This window comes from Mugil cephalus, chromosome 7, assembly GCF_022458985.1.
Source record: "Mugil cephalus isolate CIBA_MC_2020 chromosome 7, CIBA_Mcephalus_1.1, whole genome shotgun sequence".
Taxonomy (NCBI): domain Eukaryota; kingdom Metazoa; phylum Chordata; class Actinopteri; order Mugiliformes; family Mugilidae; genus Mugil; species Mugil cephalus.
Genome location: NC_061776.1, coordinates 26911166 through 26934100, shown reverse-complemented (window position 1 = coordinate 26934100; position 22935 = coordinate 26911166). Strand labels below are relative to the sequence as shown.

The 22935-nt window shown below is 42.2% G+C and overlaps 1 protein-coding gene across 4 annotated transcripts; it reads left to right on the top strand.

Moving 5' to 3' along the window:
* Nucleotides 1-1277: 1277 nt before the first annotated feature.
* Nucleotides 1278-22567, top strand: c7h5orf22 (chromosome 7 C5orf22 homolog). 4 transcript variants are annotated; one of them, XR_007113175.1, is made up of 11 exons: nt 1278-1541; nt 4064-4209; nt 12450-12599; nt 12735-12868; nt 13408-13727; nt 16264-16326; nt 16501-16622; nt 18767-18833; nt 20368-20507; nt 20605-20821; nt 21432-22567. XR_007113175.1 is itself a non-coding variant. In XM_047590565.1 (10 exons), exons 1-10 carry the CDS (start codon nt 1473-1475, stop codon nt 20759-20761), a joined length of 1368 nt encoding a protein of 455 aa, XP_047446521.1. In that variant the 5' UTR covers nt 1278-1472; the 3' UTR covers nt 20762-22567. The 4 variants fall into 4 exon arrangements, 1 of the variants encoding a protein (XP_047446521.1); XR_007113177.1 differs by lacking the exons at nt 20605-20821; nt 21432-22567 and adding exons at nt 16774-16916; nt 17027-17146 and having other exon boundaries at nt 20368-20443; XR_007113176.1 differs by lacking the exons at nt 20605-20821; nt 21432-22567 and adding an exon at nt 16774-17146 and having other exon boundaries at nt 20368-20443.
* Nucleotides 22568-22935: the final 368 nt, after the last annotated feature.

Below are 22935 nucleotides of genomic sequence, written 5' to 3'. Positions count from 1 at the left end.
CCGGAAAGGGGGCCTTATTAACGCGCTGAAAAGACACATATCAACACCTAGTGTGGAGGAGGAGGACATGTTCCCATCAATTATTCAATTTTCTCCGTTTCTGTTTTGCCTATTACTTTTGTTTTTGTTTTTATTACATTTGTTCATAGTGATAATTATGTAATTTATCTTGTGGTTTTTAAGAGTGTTTACTTGTATATGCAACGAAGCTACTGTGGCCAAGTAATTTCCTTTGTTGATGATTCTGTGGGACAAGGGACATTCAGAAAGTTGAATTTTGAGTGATAAAGCTACAAGCAATGCATCGTACATGCATTGTCAGGACCAATACATGAAAAGCCAAACTTTAAATAATCAGGGTCATACTTACTCCGTTTTCTGCTAGCCCCAGACTTTCTGTCCTCTCTCACTTTCACTTGAGGTAGCCTACTAAAAATCGATCCATTTTGTCCCTCGCATGCTCTGTAGTTAGCTAACCAGATGTCTATCTATCTATCTATCTATCTATCTATCTATCTATCTATCTATCTATCTATCTATCTATCTATCTATCTATCTATCTATCTATCTATCTATCTATCTATTTTTTTTTTTTTTCTCACACATCCCCTGAAGTCCTCTGGCGCCTCCCAGGGGAGGAGCACCTCACGCTTGGAAAACTGGTGATGTAGGACAGTGAGAGGCTACTCATGTAAAATAGTAGTATATCATATGTGCTACAGTTCTGCTATTAAATCTATCTCAACAAAGATGATAAATGAAAAGGAATGGAAAAATGTCTTTATCAAATATTGTGTGGTTTTGAGATAGGTCAATGTCAGTGCTGCACAGCAAAGTAGGTCTATTAAAAGGTCCAATGACATAATGGGATAGTATTTACTTGCACTTATGCCATTGTCATTTTGTCTGTGTGTTTTGGGTTTTGGGTACCACGAATCGGAGGTTCCAAGTGTCCTGAACACTTGGTACACGTGGTAGAAAAGCACTATATAAATAAAAGACCGTTTGGGATATTTTTGGGGGATATTTTGTCCAACAGATGAGAGCCTGTCTAATTTTCTTCTTGTGTGTAATTTAATGTATGTATGTGCCAAATTAATTTTGTGCAGAAGTGTCGTGTATTTGGTGTGTGCAAGACTGTGAACTAAACAGTTCTTTCCACATAATGCTTTACAAATTTTACAGTCTTATGTCACCTTTACTTTTTCACAGTTACTTTAGTGCTGTACTAGGAACGTCGTTTCTTTGACTCGTGTTTCTTTCCGGACATCAAAACAAAGCAGTTGTCCCATTCTTGTGCGTTTGAATTTCACTCGTGTCAGCGGTCTAAATCGCAATAACAGCTCCTGTCAGTGTAAATATCAGACTGTTTCTGGCAGAAGTGAAGCGTTATCACAATGTGTGCTGGAGAGAGATTTGAATAGTAACAGTGCGTTGACGCAGCGCTCAAGCTCTAGTTCCCCCGTGTTAAAATGAGTCGTGCGCCGCTGAAAAGAGTCTACAAGGAGCTCCCAGTGTGGATAGTGGAGGACCACCATGATGTAAGACTACTTTCTATAGGAATCCTGCTGTGAAATGCAACTGTAATACTGGGGCTTCTCTCTAAACTCTTTCTATAACCAGACTGTCTAAAGCTAACTGTAGCATTCGTATGTCCGCTAGCTTATTGGGTAAAGTAATTTCTGAAATGAAATCCGGCAACATACAGCTTGTTATCAATGTTATCAAGATGAAATGAAAAAACGGGGACAATTTAATTTATTTTGACATATTTATTCCTATTTAAACATATTTAAACTATGTATATAATGTCAGCTCGACCGGTTACCGTATTAATTGTTGTAAAAATCTGAGCGCAACATAGTCACTGGCGCTTCCTTTTCCTGCTACCGTAATAAGCCAATCAAATTCACCAAGTTAGGAAAATAAACAGTGTTGAAGCAAGCAGGTTTTTTAATTGTCCCTAGGGTAAACCTAATCAGGAGATGATGTAATAAGGTAATATTAGTAATTAGTAAGTAAAGTAATATTAGAGTTTTCACAGTCTTCACACAGTCACATGAATTTCTCAACAAAAAAATCCTTGTAACTACTTCTTCAGTGAAGGCTTTCTATTGCACTGCTGACAACTGCTGATGGCTAAAAACATATTAAAAATTAATTCTCATATAATGGTCACATAATGAAGAACTTTGTGCAACAGATACATTTAATTTAGATTCCAGGTTTTTGTCTAGGTGCTCCAGCTTCATCCCACAGTCCAAATACATGCTTGTTAAGTTAACTGGTGTGAATGGTTATTTGTCTCTCTGTGTTTGATAGAGGGTGTCCAGGTTGTACTCTACTCTTCAGCCAAAGTAAACTGGAATAGGCTCCAGCTTCCCCATAATTTTCTAAGGACCAGCAGTAATAAGATCTTTCAGACCGTGTATCCATCCATCCATCCATCTATGAGTTGTAGGATGGATGGATGGATGCAGGATGGATGGATGGATGCTTTATTAATCCCAAAATGTGAAATGTCACAGTTACAGCAGCAGCGTACAGGCACTCGAAACCATACATAATATAACAAAAAAATAAAAATAGAAGAGCAAAAACAAAAAATCTCTACACCCAATAAATTAAAAACATTAAAAAAATATAGAAGTAAAGTAAAAATAAAAATGAAATTAATTTACAACCATTAACCAATTTCATGCACGGTGCAGTAGAATATTTTAACATCTGTCTAATGGATCACTACCATTGTTCCGCATCTGTTTTATATGTCTATACGTCATGACTTTTGCACCCATGTTGATGTGTGGTGAATATATACAGAATCACACTCATATTAGATACTTTGATTTGTTAATTCTTGTTTATTAAATATTTGGTTTATTAACAGCTCCATGGACAGAATCTTTTAAAAGAACTAATGAACAGACATTACTTCGTATGCTTGTTCCTTTTCAGGTAATCATTTCTAATAGCGAGTACGTGGTTATATTGTTTTAACAAATAAGGCAAAACTCATCTGGCACAATTCAATTTAATTCAGTTTTATGTATATATCTCATCAATAACAAAACAAATTCTCTTGAGACGTTGTACAACCCCCGGTCTGAAACCCGACCTGAGGCCCCATGCAATCACACCTGTACTTAAACCTGGTCCGTTGTGATCAGATGCCCCTGGACGGATCCTAATGCAACGTCTCAATAGGCTCATACAAAATGGATATGAGATCGACCAAGAATCCTCTCCTTCATGCTCTCATAGAATAGAGTTTGACAAAACATGCTTAAATAAACATGGTTAAATCTTTTTTGCATAAAGTGCTTTTCACTTCCTGCCACCTTCCAGCAGGTTACCTCATTAATGATGAGAAGTCTGTCTCTGTCAATAACAGCAGCTCTTTTGGTATCCCTCAGTCTTCCCAGACCATCTGCTCCCATCACTCACATTAAGGAGCTGCATGGTTCAGGCCATTTGAGTGTGTAGTCATCTCTTGGTTATTCAGTATGGCCAGACCATTAACTCTATGAAGAATCCAGCTGCTTCCAAAGTTCTTTACAGTTATTGAGGCTCCTGGAAAAACTCTGAGCTTTCAATAGACCTTATATTGTCACTCACTAGATTATCTCTCGCTAGAGACTTACTTCAACTCTTTGGATTGTTCTTGTGACCTGCCGTGCAGTGTCAGTTGGTAGCAATTTATATCCTCGTATAGCTCTTTGTAGGTGAGTGTGTCTGAGTGTAGAATTAAATTCTAAACAGGATAAATTGTACAAAAAGTGAAGAGGTCTGAATATTTTCTGAATCTACTCAAGACACCATTACAAGCAAAAGCTATGCCTTAATGATTTATTTTTGGAAGAAGTGCTGAAGTATTGGCATCACGATAAAACAACAACATGCTAATGTCACATTCATTTTTTTTAAGCTGTAGCTTATTTAAATCTATACACTGCTGTCTAGATGGTTAATTTAGCATTTAATAAAGAAGTGAATTTGGTTAATTCCATTTTTGTTTTAATTTAATGACCTAACATTCCTAATGTCATTATGTCTTGACAAGGTGGTGAGTCACATCTACAGGGCGATTGCATCCAGACACCTCCCACTAAAGAACATTAAGATGGTTCATTTGGACTCCCATCCTGACCTTCTTATCCCTGTCAACATGTCAGCTGACACAGTCTTTGATAAGGAGAAACTCTTGAGGTATGTTTTGGGTAGAGCACGTAGAGCATGTGTCATCCAGGGTTTTCCTTCAGTCTGCTTCAGAGAGGTTGAACAGTAAAGGTGTGAAGCTGCAGTTTGCCTGTGTCCAAGCTGCAGCAGATAATAACTGTAAAAACCCTCACCCTGCATAAGTTATTTATATGTATCCATTCATTTGAGACATATGTCACAAGCAAAACATCTGGGCGTCGTTCTCTGAAGCCATCTTAAGGGTTAGACAATTATAAAATCGATCCTACAAGGCCTTGTTACTTTAGGAGCTTCTACTCATTCGTAGGCAGTTTTTCTTCACCTGTTCTCTTTGTTCAGTGCAATCTAATGTAATGGAAAAAGAGTGATGTTTAAATTGGAAAATAACACAGACAGAGACAGACCACTGAGTAGCTGATAAGTAATTTGATTTTGCTTTCAATAAACAGATTGTCGCTTATAGCAGTTTGTTAGCCTGATAAATCATCTTGTATGTAAAATTATGTGCGCTTCTAAAGGGAGAGAATAGTGGTGCACATGACCACGTGGCACAGCAGCTGTAACCTCATTATGGATTGCGTAGGCTGATGGGGAAGAAATTGTCCTTTTCATATATTCAAAATGTAGTCTGTGTCGATTTCAATGAAGTCTAGGTTACTGTAAGGATGAGTACCATTTTATCTGGAATTTCATCTGGAATGTAAGTCTTCCAGGTGAAAGGGAGGAGGAGGAGGAGGAAAAAGCTGTATATTTATTTTGTCCCACCTTCTACTCTCCTGCCTCGTCTCTCTTTTCTGCCTCTACCTTGTCATCCTCAATCCTCCCTCCATGTGAGCGCGGTTCTGCTCAAGGTTTCCTCCTGTTAAAGGGAGTTTTTTCTTGCCACCATCGCCTTAGTACTTGCTCTGAAGGTTTCAGGATCTTGGTTCTGTAAACCCTCTGTCGAGTGATCTTGGCTGACCAACAGCTTTAAAGCCCGGTACTAAGTGGGTGATCGGAACTTGAGTTAATGGAATTCAGAAGCATGATATTATGATTTAAGTAAGTAAGTTTGATTAAACATGTTGATTTTCAGTGATTGAATGTGATACACAGAGTGTGAGATGAAGTTGAAGCAATGTAACCAATGTTTGTGAAATTAGGAGCAGAATAAAAAAAACAGGATACAGATGTCAGGCAGTAGGAGCGAAAAGGGGAACTGAAACCTGTTGTCCTGAGGGCAGGTCAGGACATGTCCAAACACACAGTTAGTGGAAAAAAACAAAATTATCTAATAAAGTATTAATTAATAAGTCATGAATGTGACACCCTTATTGGATAAAAGTAATGGGGTGATGGTTAGTCATGATGATGTATAGATGATGTCCTGTTTTAAGAGTATAAAATTTGAAATGCAGAAGTATTTTACGGGAATTTCACCTCGGACACGGACTGCATTACTGGAGGTTCTGGGGGACGTGAGGAAGCGGGGCAGACATTAGGATTAAAGATGGTCAGAAGCCAGGCGAGTTACCCCGCCTACAGCTTGAGTAGTGCTATCATTGAGTTCAGTTGGGGTAATACTCTGCTGACGTGAAGCCATAACCCTGTATAAACAGAGAAGCTGTCTTACCTGTACCTGTGGGATCTAACACGTGGTGCTCAATGTGAGGCGTGGCAGAGTAGCGACTTTAGCCACGCCTAGAGAAGAAGAACCCTGGTAGCCCGGAGAGGTTACCATTCATGTGAGACGACCCGAGGTTGATTGGAATAGCAGCGCGAAGCATCAAGGACTTTGTGAGCTGTCTGTAGCCAAGGTAGCGGGATAACCAACGCTCTCAAGGAAAAGTCGCAGCAGTCGCTGGAGAAAACCCCGACCGACAGGGATCCAGATGAGTCTGCAGGGAGGCATCACTGCCTGACTCCATCCCTGTCTCGACGTGCTACGAGAGGCTTTGGGGGAAGGTGGCTCAAGACGATAAAGACAAAGAGTCTGCAGTGGCTGCTCAGCGATACAAGGAGCACAAACCCTATCTGGAGTTATTGTAGAAATTCAGCACTATGGCCAACCGCTTTATGGGGGAACCCCCTGAGAGTGTCGCGGGGAGCCATAAGGAAAAACTTCAAATATTGACAGTAGTTCGGGCTCCGAAACGGATAACAAAGGACTGGATCCCTTTTTGGAACTACGTTAGCAGCCCTGACCGCGAAGCAGCGCACACGAGAGTCTCAAATACTCCCCAAATGGTGCGGGACTGTCTGGGTCACATGGGGGAACAGAGTTGGTGATCCCGGAGGAAGCCCTCGAGGTAGATGACTGATAAGGAGAATCAATCGGACTGGCTCCCTACCCTGGCCGGTGTGCCTGCAGGGGCTCTGAAATGGAAGTGCCAATCCCCGGCAGTAATGTATCAGTACCATGGTGAACAATGGGACTTTGACGGGCATGGACTAATTATTCTGACCAACCCCAGGTACCACCCTTGGAATACCAAGTTCAAGAAGGAACTCCATAGGCAGGCTGGCCAGGACTACGTCAAGGAGCTGAAATACAGGGTCCAGGCGCTGGGGGCAGAGGATGGACAAAGTGGCAAATGAATCCTGACTGTCAGCGGCGGCTGCTCACGTCACTTCGCCATAATACATGTTCCAGTACGGGACTGTGAGAAAGGAATTCCTCAGGAGGATTATGAGAAGGAGTTGGCCGAGGCCCTGGAGAGAGGATTACGCTCCGCTAGTAATGATGGATACACTCGAGTGACGATGAGCGTCGATGGAATAAGGTCGGGAGGTCTGCCATGGTTAGTGGCTGAAAAAGCCATGGCAAAAGCCGGCCATATACACACGGTGGAGGTGTCGGCATGGTCCGGGATCGAGGAGCTGGTCCTTGTCACCTCTCAGAAGCACCAGAAAGAGAAGCGAGAGCGGCTGACCAGGACCCTGAACCGGCAGGAAGACGAGTGTTCCTGGTCGCGAGTGAGGGGAGGATCACCAGGAGCCCCTCTGAGAACTTCACAACTTAGGAGCACCTCAATAAGGGATTACCATGGCATGCAGACCGAGAGAACCCCTGGAGTAGCCGCTGTTGCCTACCAGGAGCGACTGGAAAACGGGGCATTTAATACACCGGGCCAGGGGAACTTATCTGCACCAAGACAGAGTGCACCAAGAGAGACTTCACCCCCGCCTACCCGTCCAAGCAGCCCTCCAGAGATCAGGAGCAGTGGCAGTGACGGCAGCGGCGAGGAGGATGAAGAGGAGGAGGCAGATACCATGGCGTCCGTGAGACAAGGAGATATCACTGGGGCTAAGGAACTGAGGGTTGGCCAAAGGAAAGGAGCGAAGAAGAAGGCCCTGGTGTACACCATCTACATCGGAAAGAGTGGCGCGCGACCTTTCCTTTGGATACGTGGAAACGCTGGATGGGCGGAAGGCTTATATGCCCGAGGCCGACCAGCAGGACTATGGTGTCCCAGAGGTATGGGGGGAACGGTTGGACGAAGAAGTTGTGTTGTCAGTAAAAGCGACAGTAAGGGAGTGGGCTAATTTTTTAATGGCACCCACCTACCCAACGCTGAGAAGCTATGAGAATCTAACTGCCAACTGATGATGATGTTATGTTGCGACGTCTGAAGAAAGCAGCTCATAAGTATGCAAAAGAGACTGAAAGCTGACGACTGCAGAAAATATCCTCCAGTGACAATGAGGAGCCAGGGACATCTGCCCGGGCCGGAGCTGAGCTGCAGGGGCGTCGGCCTACATAGGATGCAGCCGTGAGAACCAACAGAGCTGGGGTGTCTTTGTCTTTGAGGAATTTAAGAAGATAAAAATACTGGTGCAAGACAAGCCCCCTACGCAGAATTTGCAGGATTATTTGAGGCAGAATTGGCCCATGGTAAAGTCCAGCACGAATGACAATCTTGGCTGTCCCATGTTACCGGGCAGCCTATGGATCAGGATGAGACTGCAGAGGAACATTACAAAAGGCTGGTATTGGAAGATGGAGATGACGAGGATGCGCAGATAGAAAAGGCACGAGGTCAGCTGGATCAAGGGCAGACTTTGACCCAGGTGTGGTACATCCTGAGCCGAACGGTGCCTGCAAGTTTGCGTGTTAAGTTGCTTAGGAGGTTGGTGAAAGGCCTAAAGGTGAGTTGGATTTTGTCACCTTGGATACAGTAAACAGCACCCCGGATCAAATAATGGAAACAATGAAGAAATGGGATCGCAAGAGGAAGTTTGAAGAAGAGAGGCGGGTCGAGGGGAGTCAACGTACTCAACAGAAGGTGGCAACCCCGAAGCCCCCATTGAGCACACAGAACCAGGAAAGGAGGGTGGATCCACGACCACCCATACGAGGTCCCCCAACCAACCCTCCTGGCAGCAGGCCATCTGAGCACCTAGGGCAGAACCCAGCAACAAGAAGACTGGATATCTGGCGCCAGAGGAATATAAAAAGTTGACATGGCGCAGAAGGACGCTCTCCAACTAGCTCGCCAGCAGGCGGCTAACAGAGGGGAAAAGGATTAATGGACGCGACAGCTCAAGTCACCCTGGACCATGCTTACCGAGTCAAGGATAACATCTATACCCAGGTGGACGGTGTACCCTATTTAGTGGATTTGGGGGCTGAGATGTCTATGACACGGAGGGCCCTGAGTCCCAAGGGGAGGTTAAAAGTGCAGTTTGCAGATGCCTCGATCACAGAGGTTCCCTATGGCATATGGAAAGGGATAGTATGGGTCCTGGGTGCCTATGACATGGTAACCATAGCAGACTTAGAAAGATTACATCGGAAACCATGCAACTGCAGGAAGGTGGAAGAACGGCTGAAAGTTTTGCAAACTCGGTTGGTTAAGTTGCTGGCGGTTGATGACTTGACCACCAGAGTCTGGTCGGTGAACATTCCCGAGGTGACGGAGCAACAAATACAGCAGAGTGATCTTTCTCCAGAGGGGAAAGCGCGGCTGAGAGAGATCATCTCTAAAGCGAGATCATCTCTTGAATCTGTGGCGAGATTCAAGAACGACTGTGGCGATCTGCGAACCCTTAAGTTGAAACCATACAAATCCTGTATAGACTTGGCTAATGGATTTTTCTGTCTTCGACTAGTCCGGGGTTCGCAGGGAAAAACATCCTTTACCCACAAGGGGAGATCCTACGTGTGGGAACAGCTTCCCCAGGGTTACAACGATTTTTCGATCAGCAGTTATGGCTGTACTTGAAGGGCCGGATACCACTATCTACATAGATAACGTGTTTATCATGGATGATACACAAGGGCAGCACCTGGACAAACTGCAGAAGATCGTGGGAAGAGTGGCGGTAGCAGGACTTAAATTGAACCTGAAAAAGTGTCAGTTTGGGTGAAGACACGTGGATTATTTGGGATTCCAGGTGTCTGGCGATTTGGGATTATCCGAGGAATATAAGAAGAAGATCGAACGGATAGAACCCCCGTCATCATTAAATGAACTACAAAAGGTATTAGGACTGTGTAATTATGTAAGGGATCATGTACCAGAATATCAGAGGTACGCTAAACCTCTGTATGCCAAGCTTAAGAAACAAGATGAGGCCGTAGAGTGGGACTGGACTGCAGCTGATCAGAGCAACCTGGAGGTTCTGAGAAAAGCTATCCAGGGAGCCCTAACGATTGAACCCAGGAGTCCTATAGCAAGGCTGGTTGCGGAGATAAGTTGCGAGGATGACAGTACTACCATAAAAGTGAGTGATAAAAGCGGTGGACTGGTCACCCTGTGGAGCTATACCCTCTCTTCGGTGGAGAAGAAGTATCCGCTTGAGGAAAAGGAACTCGCTGTGCTGGCCAGGTACTGGAGTGCCTTGAAGGATTTATCCTAAGGGCAGGAGGTCCGAGTCATCACCCAGAGCCAGGAACACCGCTTCCTCAGAAAAGCTTCTGTTGAAGGCACGAAAGCAACTAATGCCAGATGGGGTCAATGGGAAGACATCCTCATCCTGTTGGACCCAGACCTCGAGATTGGACATTGCAACTGGGAGCACCGAAAGCTGCAGCAGCAGAGAACGCACCGCGAGAGGATTATGAATAGACTCTTTATACAGACGACTCACGGAAGTGTCCCGATGACGCAGCGTACTGGGGGTTTATTCTCCAGCTGAAGGGGAAAGAGGAATACCGTCAGCGGAGGAAGGCGCCCAGTAGCGCCCAAGCTGGGGAAGTGACAGCGGAGTTGGAGGGTCTACTCGAGCTCGAAAAAAGGAAGATTAAACAAGCAAGGATTATAACAGATAGTCACTATTGTGCCCAGCCACTGAATGAGGATTTAACCATTTGGGATGAAAATGGATATGAAACCGCAAAAGGAAGGAAGGTGGCCCGTGAGGATTTGTGAAAAAAGATTGTGGAGTTATGACTGAACCTGGACCTTGAGGTGGTGCATCAGAGAGTGCACACCAAAGAGGGAGCTCACTGGCATGAAACGAAGAAGTGGATCGTTTCGTCCAGATGAGGAAAATTGTCTTTGTCGGGATCGAGAAATGGGATGGTACGCCTAAGGGTAAAATTGTCCCGAAAGACTCTGTGGAGGGGGTGACGCGGGCAGTGCATGAGGCACTTGACCATGCTGGAGCTTTCTCGACGTGCAGGGAGCTGGAGAGACAGCAGCTTTGGATTCCGGAGAAGGAGTTTCGGCGGGTTCTCAAAGACTGTGTTGAGTGTGGTCGGTACAACGCAGGTCGGAGAGAAAAGCGAACAGGAGGACTAACCATCAGAAGCACCGTCCCATGGGGGTCGGTCTGCATAGATGTGGCAGGGCCTCTGGGGGTAACAGGTATGAGTGGGTGCTGGTGGATTCTATGTCAGGGTATGTTGCGGTGAAACCTGTGCGCCAGGCTAATGGCACTAGTGCTGTCAGCATGTTGGATCAGGTGTGTTGCTGTCTCAGAATAACAAAAGAGCTCAGAACAGACAATGGAACTAATTTTCGCAATACAAAGGTGGACCAATGGTGTCAGGAGAATGGAATAATCCGAGTGTTGGCTTACACATCGCAAGCCAACGGAGTGGTGGAGTGAACCATTGGACTGGTAAAGAGCTGGATTGGAAAGAACACCAATGGCAAAGAGTGGAGTACTCAGGTCCTTTCCCTGGTCAGGACCCTGAATGACAGACACCGAGATGGAAGGCCATTGCCCGCTGAGGAACTGAACCAGCACCTCTTTACGTCACAAGAAGTTGGGAGGGGCTCTGAGGACAAGAGGCCAACCCTGGACAGCAAGATGTCACTACATGTTGGGCAGCGAGTATGGATTAAAGCACAGAGCCACCCAGCCAGAGCAGCAGTGAAGCCAAAGTACGACAAGATTTTAGACCGGAAATCCAAGGAGTAGAGCAGCTGAAACCAGTAATAAATAAATAAATAAATAAATACAATGTTTGTTGACAATTATTTCCCCTTAACACTGGTATAAGGATGGCCTCATGACAGTAAAACTAAAGGCAACTTGAATGGTAGCTCTGACACCCAGCTCTTATTGGTCACACTAGTCTATTCCACTTAAAACTAATATATGTCCCTAGGGCTTTCAGCCTAGCTTTTAAATTATAACCTGGCCTGTACCAAGTGCACAGATCCATTAGGGGAAAGCCACCACAACTGACGGGACTCAACTTTGGACCCCAGTTCCGGGGGACGTGAGGAAGCGCGGCAGACATCAGGATTAAAGGTGGTCAGAAGCCAGGCGAGTTACCCCGCCTTCAGCTTGAGTAGTGCTATCATTGAGTTCAGTTGGGGTAATACTCTGCTGACTTGAAGTCATAACCCTGTATAAACGGAGAAGCTGTCTTACCTGTACCTGTGGGATCTAACACCTCTTTAGACACTTTGTATTGTTATTGATTCTATATAAATAAGATTGAATTTAATTTTGTGCTCTTGGTAGATGTACAAACATCGGGAGACAACAGATCAGCTTTTGTCTGTCTAAGCAGGGTTATAGCTGTTTATGTAATGGACTTCAGGGATATGATGACTTCGCTGGAAAGTCTTTTAGATGTATTTAAAAATAAGCATATGTCAAAATCTGGAGATATAAATCCAAAGCTTCCCTTAAATTACGAAACAACAAGGATTACATCAATGAAAAAAGACTGGTGACCTGTCTGACTCATGCCCAGTATTTGCTACTGTATGTTCAAGGTTACTGTACCCTTGCACAGTATAAATGCACATAGATGTTGGATACAGCAGGTGGATGGATGGATACTGATAGATATTTCCTTTTCTCAGTGAGTTGAGTATAGAGAACTGGATAATGCCTATGGTCTATGCTGGTCATGTGTCCTGTGTGGCGTGGCTGCATCCATATTGGGCCCAGCAAATCAGGGAAGGAGAACACAAGATGACTGTCGGCAGAGACTCCTCCACCACCACCATCAGGTAGGACATATTCTGAAACAGTGGCAAATAACATTGTTTAGCTCAACAAGAAACTACGTTGAACTGTATGCCGCCCTCTCCTCCTCTCTGTCTCTCTGTCTGTTTCCTATGTCTGTGTCTCTCCTCTCCCTTCAGGGTGACCAGTACAGACAACTACTTCCTCAGTGATGGTCTGTATGTCTGTGAGGAGCAGCTGGAGAATTCAAAAACCCTCCAACTGAACGTGGTCAAAGTCAATCCTGTCAACCCAAGTCACGTCTCACTTACCGGTACCTGCTTTGACGATAGGGGCTGGGTGGACAGGAGACAAGAGATAGTGTTCACTTATAATTACCACTTTTTTGACAGGATTTATTTCTTTATGGGAAGTGCTTGACTTTAATATCACTGACCCTAGTCATTATGTGTGTTTGTAAGTTTTGAATATATTCAAAAGTGTTTCTTTTTCTTGAAATGTAAAATATTTAAATAGTATTTGTCAGTTTGTCTGATGCTGTATATATATATATATATATATATATATATATATATATACGGCTTCTAAACCAGTCCCCAGTATCCTATACAGAACTACATGTACTTCCACACTACATGTGCAGAAGTGGACAATGCAGACCCTATGCTGTGTGATCTAAAATACATATCACTTAATAGTGTTCACTCTATTGATTTTACTATTTATATTTACTATCTTTTAATGTTAATCCTAATTTTCTTCTCTTCATCATCTTTGACTCATTTAGTTTGTCACTAGTGAGTCATTCAACTCATTTGTATCTAAACCCACCTTCTGCTTTGTCATTTTCAGAAAGGAAAACAGTCATGAACACAGAGAGATGCTTTGCCAAGAGACCACGGACAGAGGCGAGTGCAGCTGGGGAAGGCAGCAGCACACAGCCTCTCTCAGCAACCACTGACGCACTGCAACCAGCAGAGGGCAGCAGCATCAAGGAAAAACAGGGAAGAAATGGAACCGATGCCAGAGATGATGATGAGGGTGATGAAGGATCAACCAGTTACGTTGTTAACAGTGTATTGTCATTTCTAAGTGAGACGGACCCGTACATCCTGGACATTGATTTGGATTTCTTCTCATGTAAAAATCCCTTCAAGGAGTTATACACACAGGTACCCCTTAAACACTTTTCACCTCTGCCCCCTGCCGCATGTTTGGTTCTGTTGCAACTTCTCTTCGATTTTTATATTTTTTAATCCCATAATTATGCATCAAATGAAACATTTGCAGGTGCATGACATTTATTTGAACCAATTTAATTTCATGCATGTTGGGTGAATTATTATTCCTATTAGGTATATTGTATAGGCTATATATACTGTCTGAAACTATTGTAAAGACCGATTGTAATAACAGGAGAAGCCATTTTAATCATAGCTTTACAGGTCATCACCTACACACATTTATAACATCATGAAAATACTCATTGGGCTTTTAACATGATAAATAGATAAACAGGATAAAACTAAAACTGAATATCCAATAAAAAGAAACGAGTATATTACATTTGTGTCAAATAACAAACATAGAGATAGGCAACTAAATAAATAGTGCAGCACTGTAGAGGAACATAATTATGCGTAACTAATCAATGATGGCATGATGGGACTAAAGAAGCAAAGTTAAAGAATAAATAGTATACATTCAGTATCTGACAGTAGGTTAGGAAACATGCTGTTTTCCAAATACATCACAAAAAGGTGATTGCAAGTATACTGCAGGATATTAGAGTGTATGTATTTTACACACAAAACATACATTATGTAAATACAAAATCCAGACTTTTTAAATCGCTTATGCTTATTGCTTATGAAAAATAAGTGATACGTTTTCTGTTCATTCTTTTTTATATATTTTTTAGTTCCTTGGAAAAACAAGAAAAGGAACGTAAGTAAGAATGTACCCATGCCTGTGCACCATGGCATCTTGCAGACTTACTGAGTTGTTCCACTAAGGGACTTAGAGTTCCACTCCAGTGAATATTTCCAGTCAGGAATATACTCATTCTAATAAAACTGTCAAGCGTGTAGTGACTCAGTTGTACCAAGCCCATGCTTTGTTTCAGGGAAATATTGCTGCATTTAGTTGTCAACTTCTTTAAAGGTACCTCCCTAACTTAAATCATATCTAAAACATTTGTAAAAATGAAGTAATGGTTATGACCTACCTAGTGTCAGCATTCAGAGTGGAGTGAAAGTGCAAAAGAGCCTCAACATTAAAATGTCTTCTTGCCACCATGTGAATGTACTTGCTTGCCTCTTTTTCACATTTCCAAAGCAAATCTTGAGTTCAGAAGCACCACAGACAGGATACAGGATGCGACTGAAATTAGGTCAGTTAAGCTTGACTAAGGGAGAACCCTTAGGTTGGATGAGTGGGATGCAATATAAACAAAGAAAAATACAGCTCAGATAATATTAAAATAAATAAATAAAGAGGCGCTGAAGTAGGCCAGGCTAAATTTAGATCACTAATGATAATCACCTCAAAATCAATCAATGATACAATTAAATCACTTTTTTTCTGGGCCTTCTGAAGTTGCTGGAGGAGGACCATAGCCTCCAATTACTCACTTATTGTGCCCTAATTAAATGTTCACATCCGAAGATCAGCTCTAAGAATGGCTTAGCACATATTAGTATCTCCAGAGCTAAGACATGACTCAGTGACATGTAATAGATATTTGATGATTTTGTGCATTTTAAGTTAAGGTAAACGGAAGGCCATTCTAATGATGTGGTCGATTTAAGTAATGCAGCTGCATTAAAGCAGCATAAAATGGATTCATTGACTCACAGCTTAAAAACTGTGTTAAAATTTAGATTAAAACCTCATTTCACCATCATGAGATAATGAACATCCAAGCTTTTGTAGCTGCCAGTGGTTCCACTCTTACTTTAGAAGTGTGGAACACCCTCTGACGGCTGACAGTATTGTAGAAATACAGTTTACATCAAACATGTCTGCCAGTGGCAGGCAAGAGAAAATCTGTATTCTTTTGTCCTCATACTTGTTTGGGGGAAACAGAATTCATTGTGTCTTGCTGCAGACACCCTGTCATGTCCAAGTAGAGAAATTGGACATTCAGTGCCAATTCTGTGTCGTCTAACAGAAAGCTCAAACCGCCACTTATTTCAAAAATGGAAAGTATGTGAAGTTTTGGCCAGACCTAGCATGATCTGAAGAAAGATGATGTGATTATGTCTAACTGTTGGTGCAGCGATATATACTTAACAGGAGATGTGTGAACATACATACATTTATGTTTAGAAGCATTACCATTTTCTTACTTGAACATTGCCTTGTTTTTTTCTAATATAGCTTTTTATATATTTTTTATATTCCTATATTTTTATTCTTTAGTCCACCCATATGTGCACTGTGTGCACTGTCTGTGATGATCAATGTCTCTGCTTAACAAGATTCTCGTTGTTAACGAGAATCTTCCCATCGTAGGATGAATAAAGGCATATCTTATCTGTGAGCACTGTATTCTGTACATTGGGTCCAGCAGCTGTTTCATTTAGCCAAAACGTAAAAAAAAAAAAATCTGATCCAAGATGGGTGTGTGTCCATATAAAGCTTTGTTCATAATGATCTCACCCTAGTTGAATATTAAGAGGAAACCGGTGTTGTCTCTGTGTCCAGGAGGAATACACCATCCTTAAGGAGCTCTACAACTTCCGAGGACCCAGTCTGAACGCAGATCAGGTCAGACATTCTGTTCTGCCAAAGGGTTTCATAAATCATAAAGTTGTATTCCTTGAAGCCTGTTTTTAGTAAATTTCTTGTATTTTGGAACCATATGCCCAAAGCACAGTACAAAAGAAATAGTTTCTTCTACTGTATACGACTGACGTGAGGTGTGTATGCATGTGTGCACAGGAGGAGCTTGACGACTGTGTAGATCGTCGTATACGTCAGTTAGAGGACCTGGAAGCTGCATTTGCTGACCTGTTAGAGGATGATGGAGAAGAGACGGTCACACGCTGGGCCAGCAATCCAGGGTAAGGTTTCTGTGGTTTTCATTTTTCCTGCTGTGTTGGACACATCTGCCAATTCAGTCAAATCATTTTTTTACCAACAGAGATGCAGATGAATCCTATCTACCTCTATCACTGACCACAGACTTTTGTTTAATGGTTTTGTATGAGATAGTTTACACGTATCATATTTACATAATGAAGACACTGTTGGTAACATTAGACCAGATGGAAACAGCTGGTCTAACAACGCTGCACAGCTGGAACAGATGTCCACAAATACTCTCGCACCAACTCTCATCAGTCAGCAATAATTAGGTTAGTTAGTAACATATTTTCAGTTCATGAGATTATTACAGACAGTTAATTGGTTAATAGTCACAACAACATGGTGTTTCTTTTTCCTTTTTATTGTGTTAATGCCACAGGAAATCTGTGAAATCTGGCAGGACACACAAAAGGAGAACTCACAAGAGCGTTTACTTTGGATGAGTAGCTGTCAGCTTATGCCTGTGCTTCTCAAAGTGTGGGGAATGGAGACATGACAGGTGGGCGCGTCACACGGGAGGAAATATTCAATTCAATGCGCCTTCATTCTTGACAATAATGACAGTTCACTTAAAACAAAACACCCACACACAGTATTACATGTCGCTGAAATTTAAAGAACATTAAATTATTAAGCAGCATTAGCTAGGCAATTGGGAGAAAAATCTAACTTGGAACTCAAGTGCAAAAGTGATGATTGACGTCGGCATGTCAATTGCAGCAGAACAAAACAAACTTTCACACAACAAGGCAGCAGGCTACTCTGAGCAGTATGAGCAGATTTGTGACACGGACCACCAAGGTTGGCCAGCCAGCGGCATTACACACTCACATGCCCGCACGCGAGCCAGAGTTCTCTAGGTTTTGGATTCATGGATTAATGCAGAAAAAAAAATCACTCGCCTTGACAAATGGTTTTGCTTTGTTGTTTTGTGTTGCATTTTTTTTTTTTTACATATTACAAATGACTAAAACAGTGTTTCATTATTTTCTGTACTTTTGACTACTTTGATGCAAGTGATGCACAACTGCACTTTTATTTTCTCTTTTTGAACTCTGTGTTACGTGGTGTTATTGATTTATGATTTGTTATGGATTTTTGTTGGGGTGATTGGGATGGATGCTGGAAAGTTCCACCTTGTGCAAAAAAAGTTAGAGAAGCACTGGCTTAGTCAATCAGTTATTGCTAGTAACAGTTGTGATAGCTTGATTATATTCAGAGGTCCCAGTAAGCCACAAAGGTGAGACATCATGATCCTGATATTGAGGCAGCTTCATAGAATTCAGACGTTGTTAACTTTACTATGTAAACCTGTTCTTTTTATACTGCAACGAAAGGCCTACAACCTCAGATACAGAAACCTGATAACAAGCCTTGGTGAGCAGATATTATGACTTTTCACTGAAACACATTTTTTAAGCCCTGTCTTCATCAGGTGAATAAATAAATACTGCAACACAGGAAAGATATCTCTGAGGTGATTACATCCAGCAAAAACTGTACTGTTTCGTGACAGAACTGAAAAGCTGTGAAGCTCTGCCTAGACAGTGCTTCTGTTAGGTTAAAGGTGGAAACTATTCAGCTACAGTTACAGCAACCGATCTATCAGAGTCCTAGTGGTGCCATGTATTTCCATTCTGCTTGCACCCACGTAGATCTGTCTAGGGAATGACAGTGGATTGATTTTACCTCATGTTAAATGTACTTGACATGTCCATTGTTGAACTTTTGTGGTCTTATGTACAGTATTTCACTTATTTTTACTTTGTCTTAAGTAACTAATTTTGGGACTTTCTCCTCCACATTATTGTCTCTGGGCCATTTAATTTGCAAAGAACAAAACAACAAAATGCTGACAACAAAATGTTCAATACTTCAATGACACTGCTGCAGAAAACACTGTTAACAAGCAAAACTTTGAACCTGAAAGTACTACTGCCAAGCAGACTGTTTTGGGCAATGGTCTATCTCTGTAAAATGTAGAGCTCCAGTGATAATGCAGAAGGCAAACTAAGTTCTTCTAAAGTATTCAGTCTTCCTGGGAAAGCTACTGTAGTATAAGCACAGCCTAGTAAATGTGAGTGACTTTGAACTTTCTCTGCTGTTTGTGTTTTTTCAGCATGGCTTCATTAGCCCAACTGGTTTCCAGTTTGAAGGCCAGAAATCCATGTCCTGACTATGAAATGGTAAGAATAATGTTCTGTAACTATATATACCACGAGCAGGACAACCACACTATGTTGTAGATTGAATGTAGTTTTAATGGATTATGCTGTAACTACATCAAAAATCAAGTAAATGGTCAAATTCAAGGGGGGCTGTGGAGCAGTGGTGAGAGGCACAGCTTATGGTTTGAAGGGTCTCCCGCCCTGTCCATGGCTGCGGTGCCCTGAGCAAGTACCTAACCCCCAATATGCTCCCCGGGCGCACCCACCACAGGGGCTGCAGCCCACTGCTCCAACTGTACACATTACTGTGTGTGAACAAATGGATGGGTCAAACAGCAGGACAGAATTTCCCCTCGGGGATCAATATAGTATATCAAAAAAAAAAAGTCTTAAAACTAATGGCATTTGCATTGACCCCAGCTGTAGAGTACTGTGTGTTAACTAATTAAATAAAAAATGTGGACATCACATATTCTTAATATACCCTTTGGTCTGTAGTGATGTAAGTCACTGTTCTGGTCAGATTAAAAACGTAGCTATCCAGTAGCAAAGTATATAGATAATCATATTCAAATATGTATGTACAAAGATAACACAAGTAAACACAAAATGCAGTTTTTAAATGAAGGTTTTCATTATTATGGGAAAACAAAATCCAAACCTACATGGCCCTGTGTGAAGTGATTGTCTTGTAAATAATAATTGGTTGGGCCACACTTAACGATGACTCTTTTACAGCGCTGTGGAAGAAGTTCATCTTTGCAGAATTGTTCCAATTCGACCACATTGTTTTCCAACATGAACCTCCTTTTCAAGGTGATGCCACAGCATCTCAATAGGATTCAGGTCAGGACTTCGACTAGGCCGCTCCAAAGTTTTCATTTAGTTTTTCTTCAGCCATTCAGAGGTGGACTTGCTGGTGTGTTTTGGATCATTGTCCAGCTGCAGAACGCAAGTTCGCTTCAGCTTGAGGTCATGAACAGATGGCCAGACATTCTCCTTCAGGATTTTTTGGTAGACAGCAGAATCCCTGCTTCCATTTATCACAGCAATCTACTCCAGATGTAAAGGGACTCACACCTTCCAAAACGTTCAACTTTTGTCACGTCAGTCCACAGAGTATTTTCCTAAAAGTGTTTCTGATAATTGAAATGTTTTCTGGCAAAAGTGAGATGAGCTTTTATGTTCCTTTTGCTCAGCAGTGGTTTTGGTCTCTGCCATGCATGTATAAGATATTTCTATTTAAGATATGTATACGTTATTAAGTATATCATTCTGTATCGGAGCAACTAGAGTTTAGTTAGGGAGGTGTTGCAGAGTCTTATGGCCTGAGGGACAAGCAACCTCCTCAACTTGTCAGTGGAGCAGGACACAGGTCACTGAGCGAGCTTCTCTGTCTGACTATGGCATTGTGTATAGGATGAGGGACATTGTTCATGATGGACTGGGGTTTAGTTTAGAAATCACAGAATAAATGAATAAACATCTTCTGTTGTGCTCCTGTGTTTTGTCTACCCATTCTACTTTCTCTTTCTCTCTCTCTCTGTGTCAGGTTCACCAGGCTGGGCTGACCTGTGACTCAGTGGAGCTGCCTCATCACATCAGCACCGATGAGGAGATTGACAGACTGATCTCAGCAGTGCAGCTCTTCTTGAAGCATCTGCCTACCCCCACACTGGTGACTATGTCCAGGTGACGAATACAGCCACATAGATTACACAGTGAAAGATGTGGTCTGTCTTGTGGAAAGCAAGCTTAAATGTCTGTGTTAATGTGTGTGTGCTTTTAGGTCAAGTCTAGACGAATACTGTCCACTGGAGCAGGTGGATTCACTCCAGAGCAGAGTAGTGGCCATACTGGAGGGTCTGTATGGATCACTGGATTTACACAAAGACTATGAGAACAGCAGCACAGAGACTCAAAACTGTCAACCACAAGCCTCGTAACCGACAGTTGCATGAGATGGATTTTTTTTGTGAATTTTATGAAGTACTCATCTGTCACAGGTTGGAACATGTCTTGAGCTAGTCATGATGACTATATGAGAAGTTTTAATGTTTGAAGTGGGCTAGATGTTGAGTCCTGCTTTCATTTGCCAACAAACAAATGCACTACTTCCCAGCTGTTGTAGGAAGTTGTTTTAAACTGAACTTTTATGCATTGTTTGTGAGCCATATTCAAAATTTGACATTTTCAGAGTAGGGAAGTTCTGGGTTGGCACCAGCACTAATAATACACGGATATTTAGCGTGGACATGCCCTCAGTGTAGAATTATCTTGAGTTACTGAGTTGTGGAAATTAATGTGTTAAGAGTTGTAGAATTATCTTGAGTTACTGAGTTGTGGAAATTAATGTGTTAAGAGTTTTAGATTTTGTCATCATAAGAAAAATAGTGTTATACTTTGAAGATAAATTATTCTGACAACAGCCCGAAGTTCTTCAGTTTTTCACTGCTGCTTCATTTTCATTATTTCAGGACTAATTTATGCAAATGTATAAAAGCTAAATTTAGACACCCAGAAGAGATTTTGATGTGTTAGGACACACTGAATTAACTTCTCTCAAAACAACACCTACGTTATTTTTTTTTTTATTTATTTATTTTTTCTTTGCAGAGATCTTGAACCTTTGAAGCAAATAACATGAGTTCAAACTTGGCTTTCACAAGCCTGTAAAAAGTCCATGTGACCCCGTTAAAGTTTTATATACCATCCATGCAGCTTCAACGTTAATTCAAAGTAGAGTGAAGCTAGCAACAGGGTATGCATCGTGTTCCACACATCTATCTTCCTAGCAACTCACCTTTCTTTCCCTTGAAGAATCCTGAGATGTTTCCAGGCTGGTTGAGATAAATAGTTCCAGGTCCTGTCCATGGTCTTGTCTAGTGAACCTCAAATGGGAGATACAAAGAACAACTTTCCTCTTATCACGCAAAGGAGCAGTGGCTCTACTCTGAGCTGAGCCCCGACACCTCATGGAGAAACCTCATTTTAGCTGCTTGTGTCCACCATGTCATTCATTCTTCTGCTAAAAACTCCCTGTACATCTGCTGGATTTTATCATCACGTGTGAACAACACCCCAAAATACTTGATAACATTTGCTTGGAGCAACAGTTTAACTCCAGCTTGAAGAGTGCAGTCCACCACTTTCAGAGAGGGTACTACAGCCTCCGATTCTGAGGTACATGATTAGATCCCTGCCTTCCCAGCTTACCCAGCAGCTGGTGGGCCCACAGTAAGGTTAAGGTAACAGATTATCATTTGCAGGCACCCCTTCGGCTCAGGTACCACAGATCCTACTTAGTTCAGGCATCAAGGTCTGTGAATCTCTCTTAGCCTACCCCCTCCTCCTTTTGCCCCTAACAACATAGCTCCCAGCACCACAGGAACTTACTCCACCATGTTAAGCAGGTGATTCCTGAACTTTTGTACATTTATTTGCCCCTACCTGCTTGTGATACCGGGTTACTGTAGTGAATTCTCTTATGTAGAAAAAACAATGTTTTTATGTGTATGAAATGAATATTAGCTTATTGTCTCTGTGTCATTATTGGTGTCGACACAAAAGATCAGCACATAAATACTGGAAACACTCATGAGACCATTTAGAAAGTCTGATTTATGTTTGTCTACCAGAGTAACGGTTTCTCTCTAATGCTCTTGTATCCTTGCTGTATCTTTTACACTGGATTTGAATCAATGTAAAACTGTGCCAAACCACTGTTCTTAAATAAATCTCATTTAAGTCTACAACTGTAACAAAATTACATTTGTGAGAATGGCACAGATAGTTGGTCAGACTGGGTTTGGGGCCCTCTGGGGAAAAAAAAAGACAAGTTGGTCCCCATATTGCTATCTTTTAATAACAACCACGAACCCCTTAAATCCACAACGGCCCTATAGTACATTGACAATTGCACAAACCCTCCTCCAGGCCCCCTTTTTTTGACACTATGACAAGTTTCTCTAGTTTGGACTAGGGGGATGGCATACACATGTCTTTGCCTGGGGCTGCCCGGAAGCTAGGATCACCAGTGAATGCTTCTACATTTATACATTCTGAAAAAGGGAAAACTGACAGGATCACAGCAGCATGAGTAATGACAGACAACAAACAC

Coding starts and splice junctions, on each gene's coding strand:
- c7h5orf22 (XM_047590565.1), top strand. CDS start 1,473: ATGAGTCGTGCGCCGCTGAAAAGAGTCTACAAGGAGCTCCCAGTGTGG. Junction 1,542..4,063: donor TAGTGGAGGACCACCATGAT/GTAAGACTACTT, acceptor TGTCTTGACAAG/GTGGTGAGTCACATCTACAG. Junction 16,327..16,500: donor CCAGTCTGAACGCAGATCAG/GTCAGACATTCT, acceptor ATGTGTGCACAG/GAGGAGCTTGACGACTGTGT.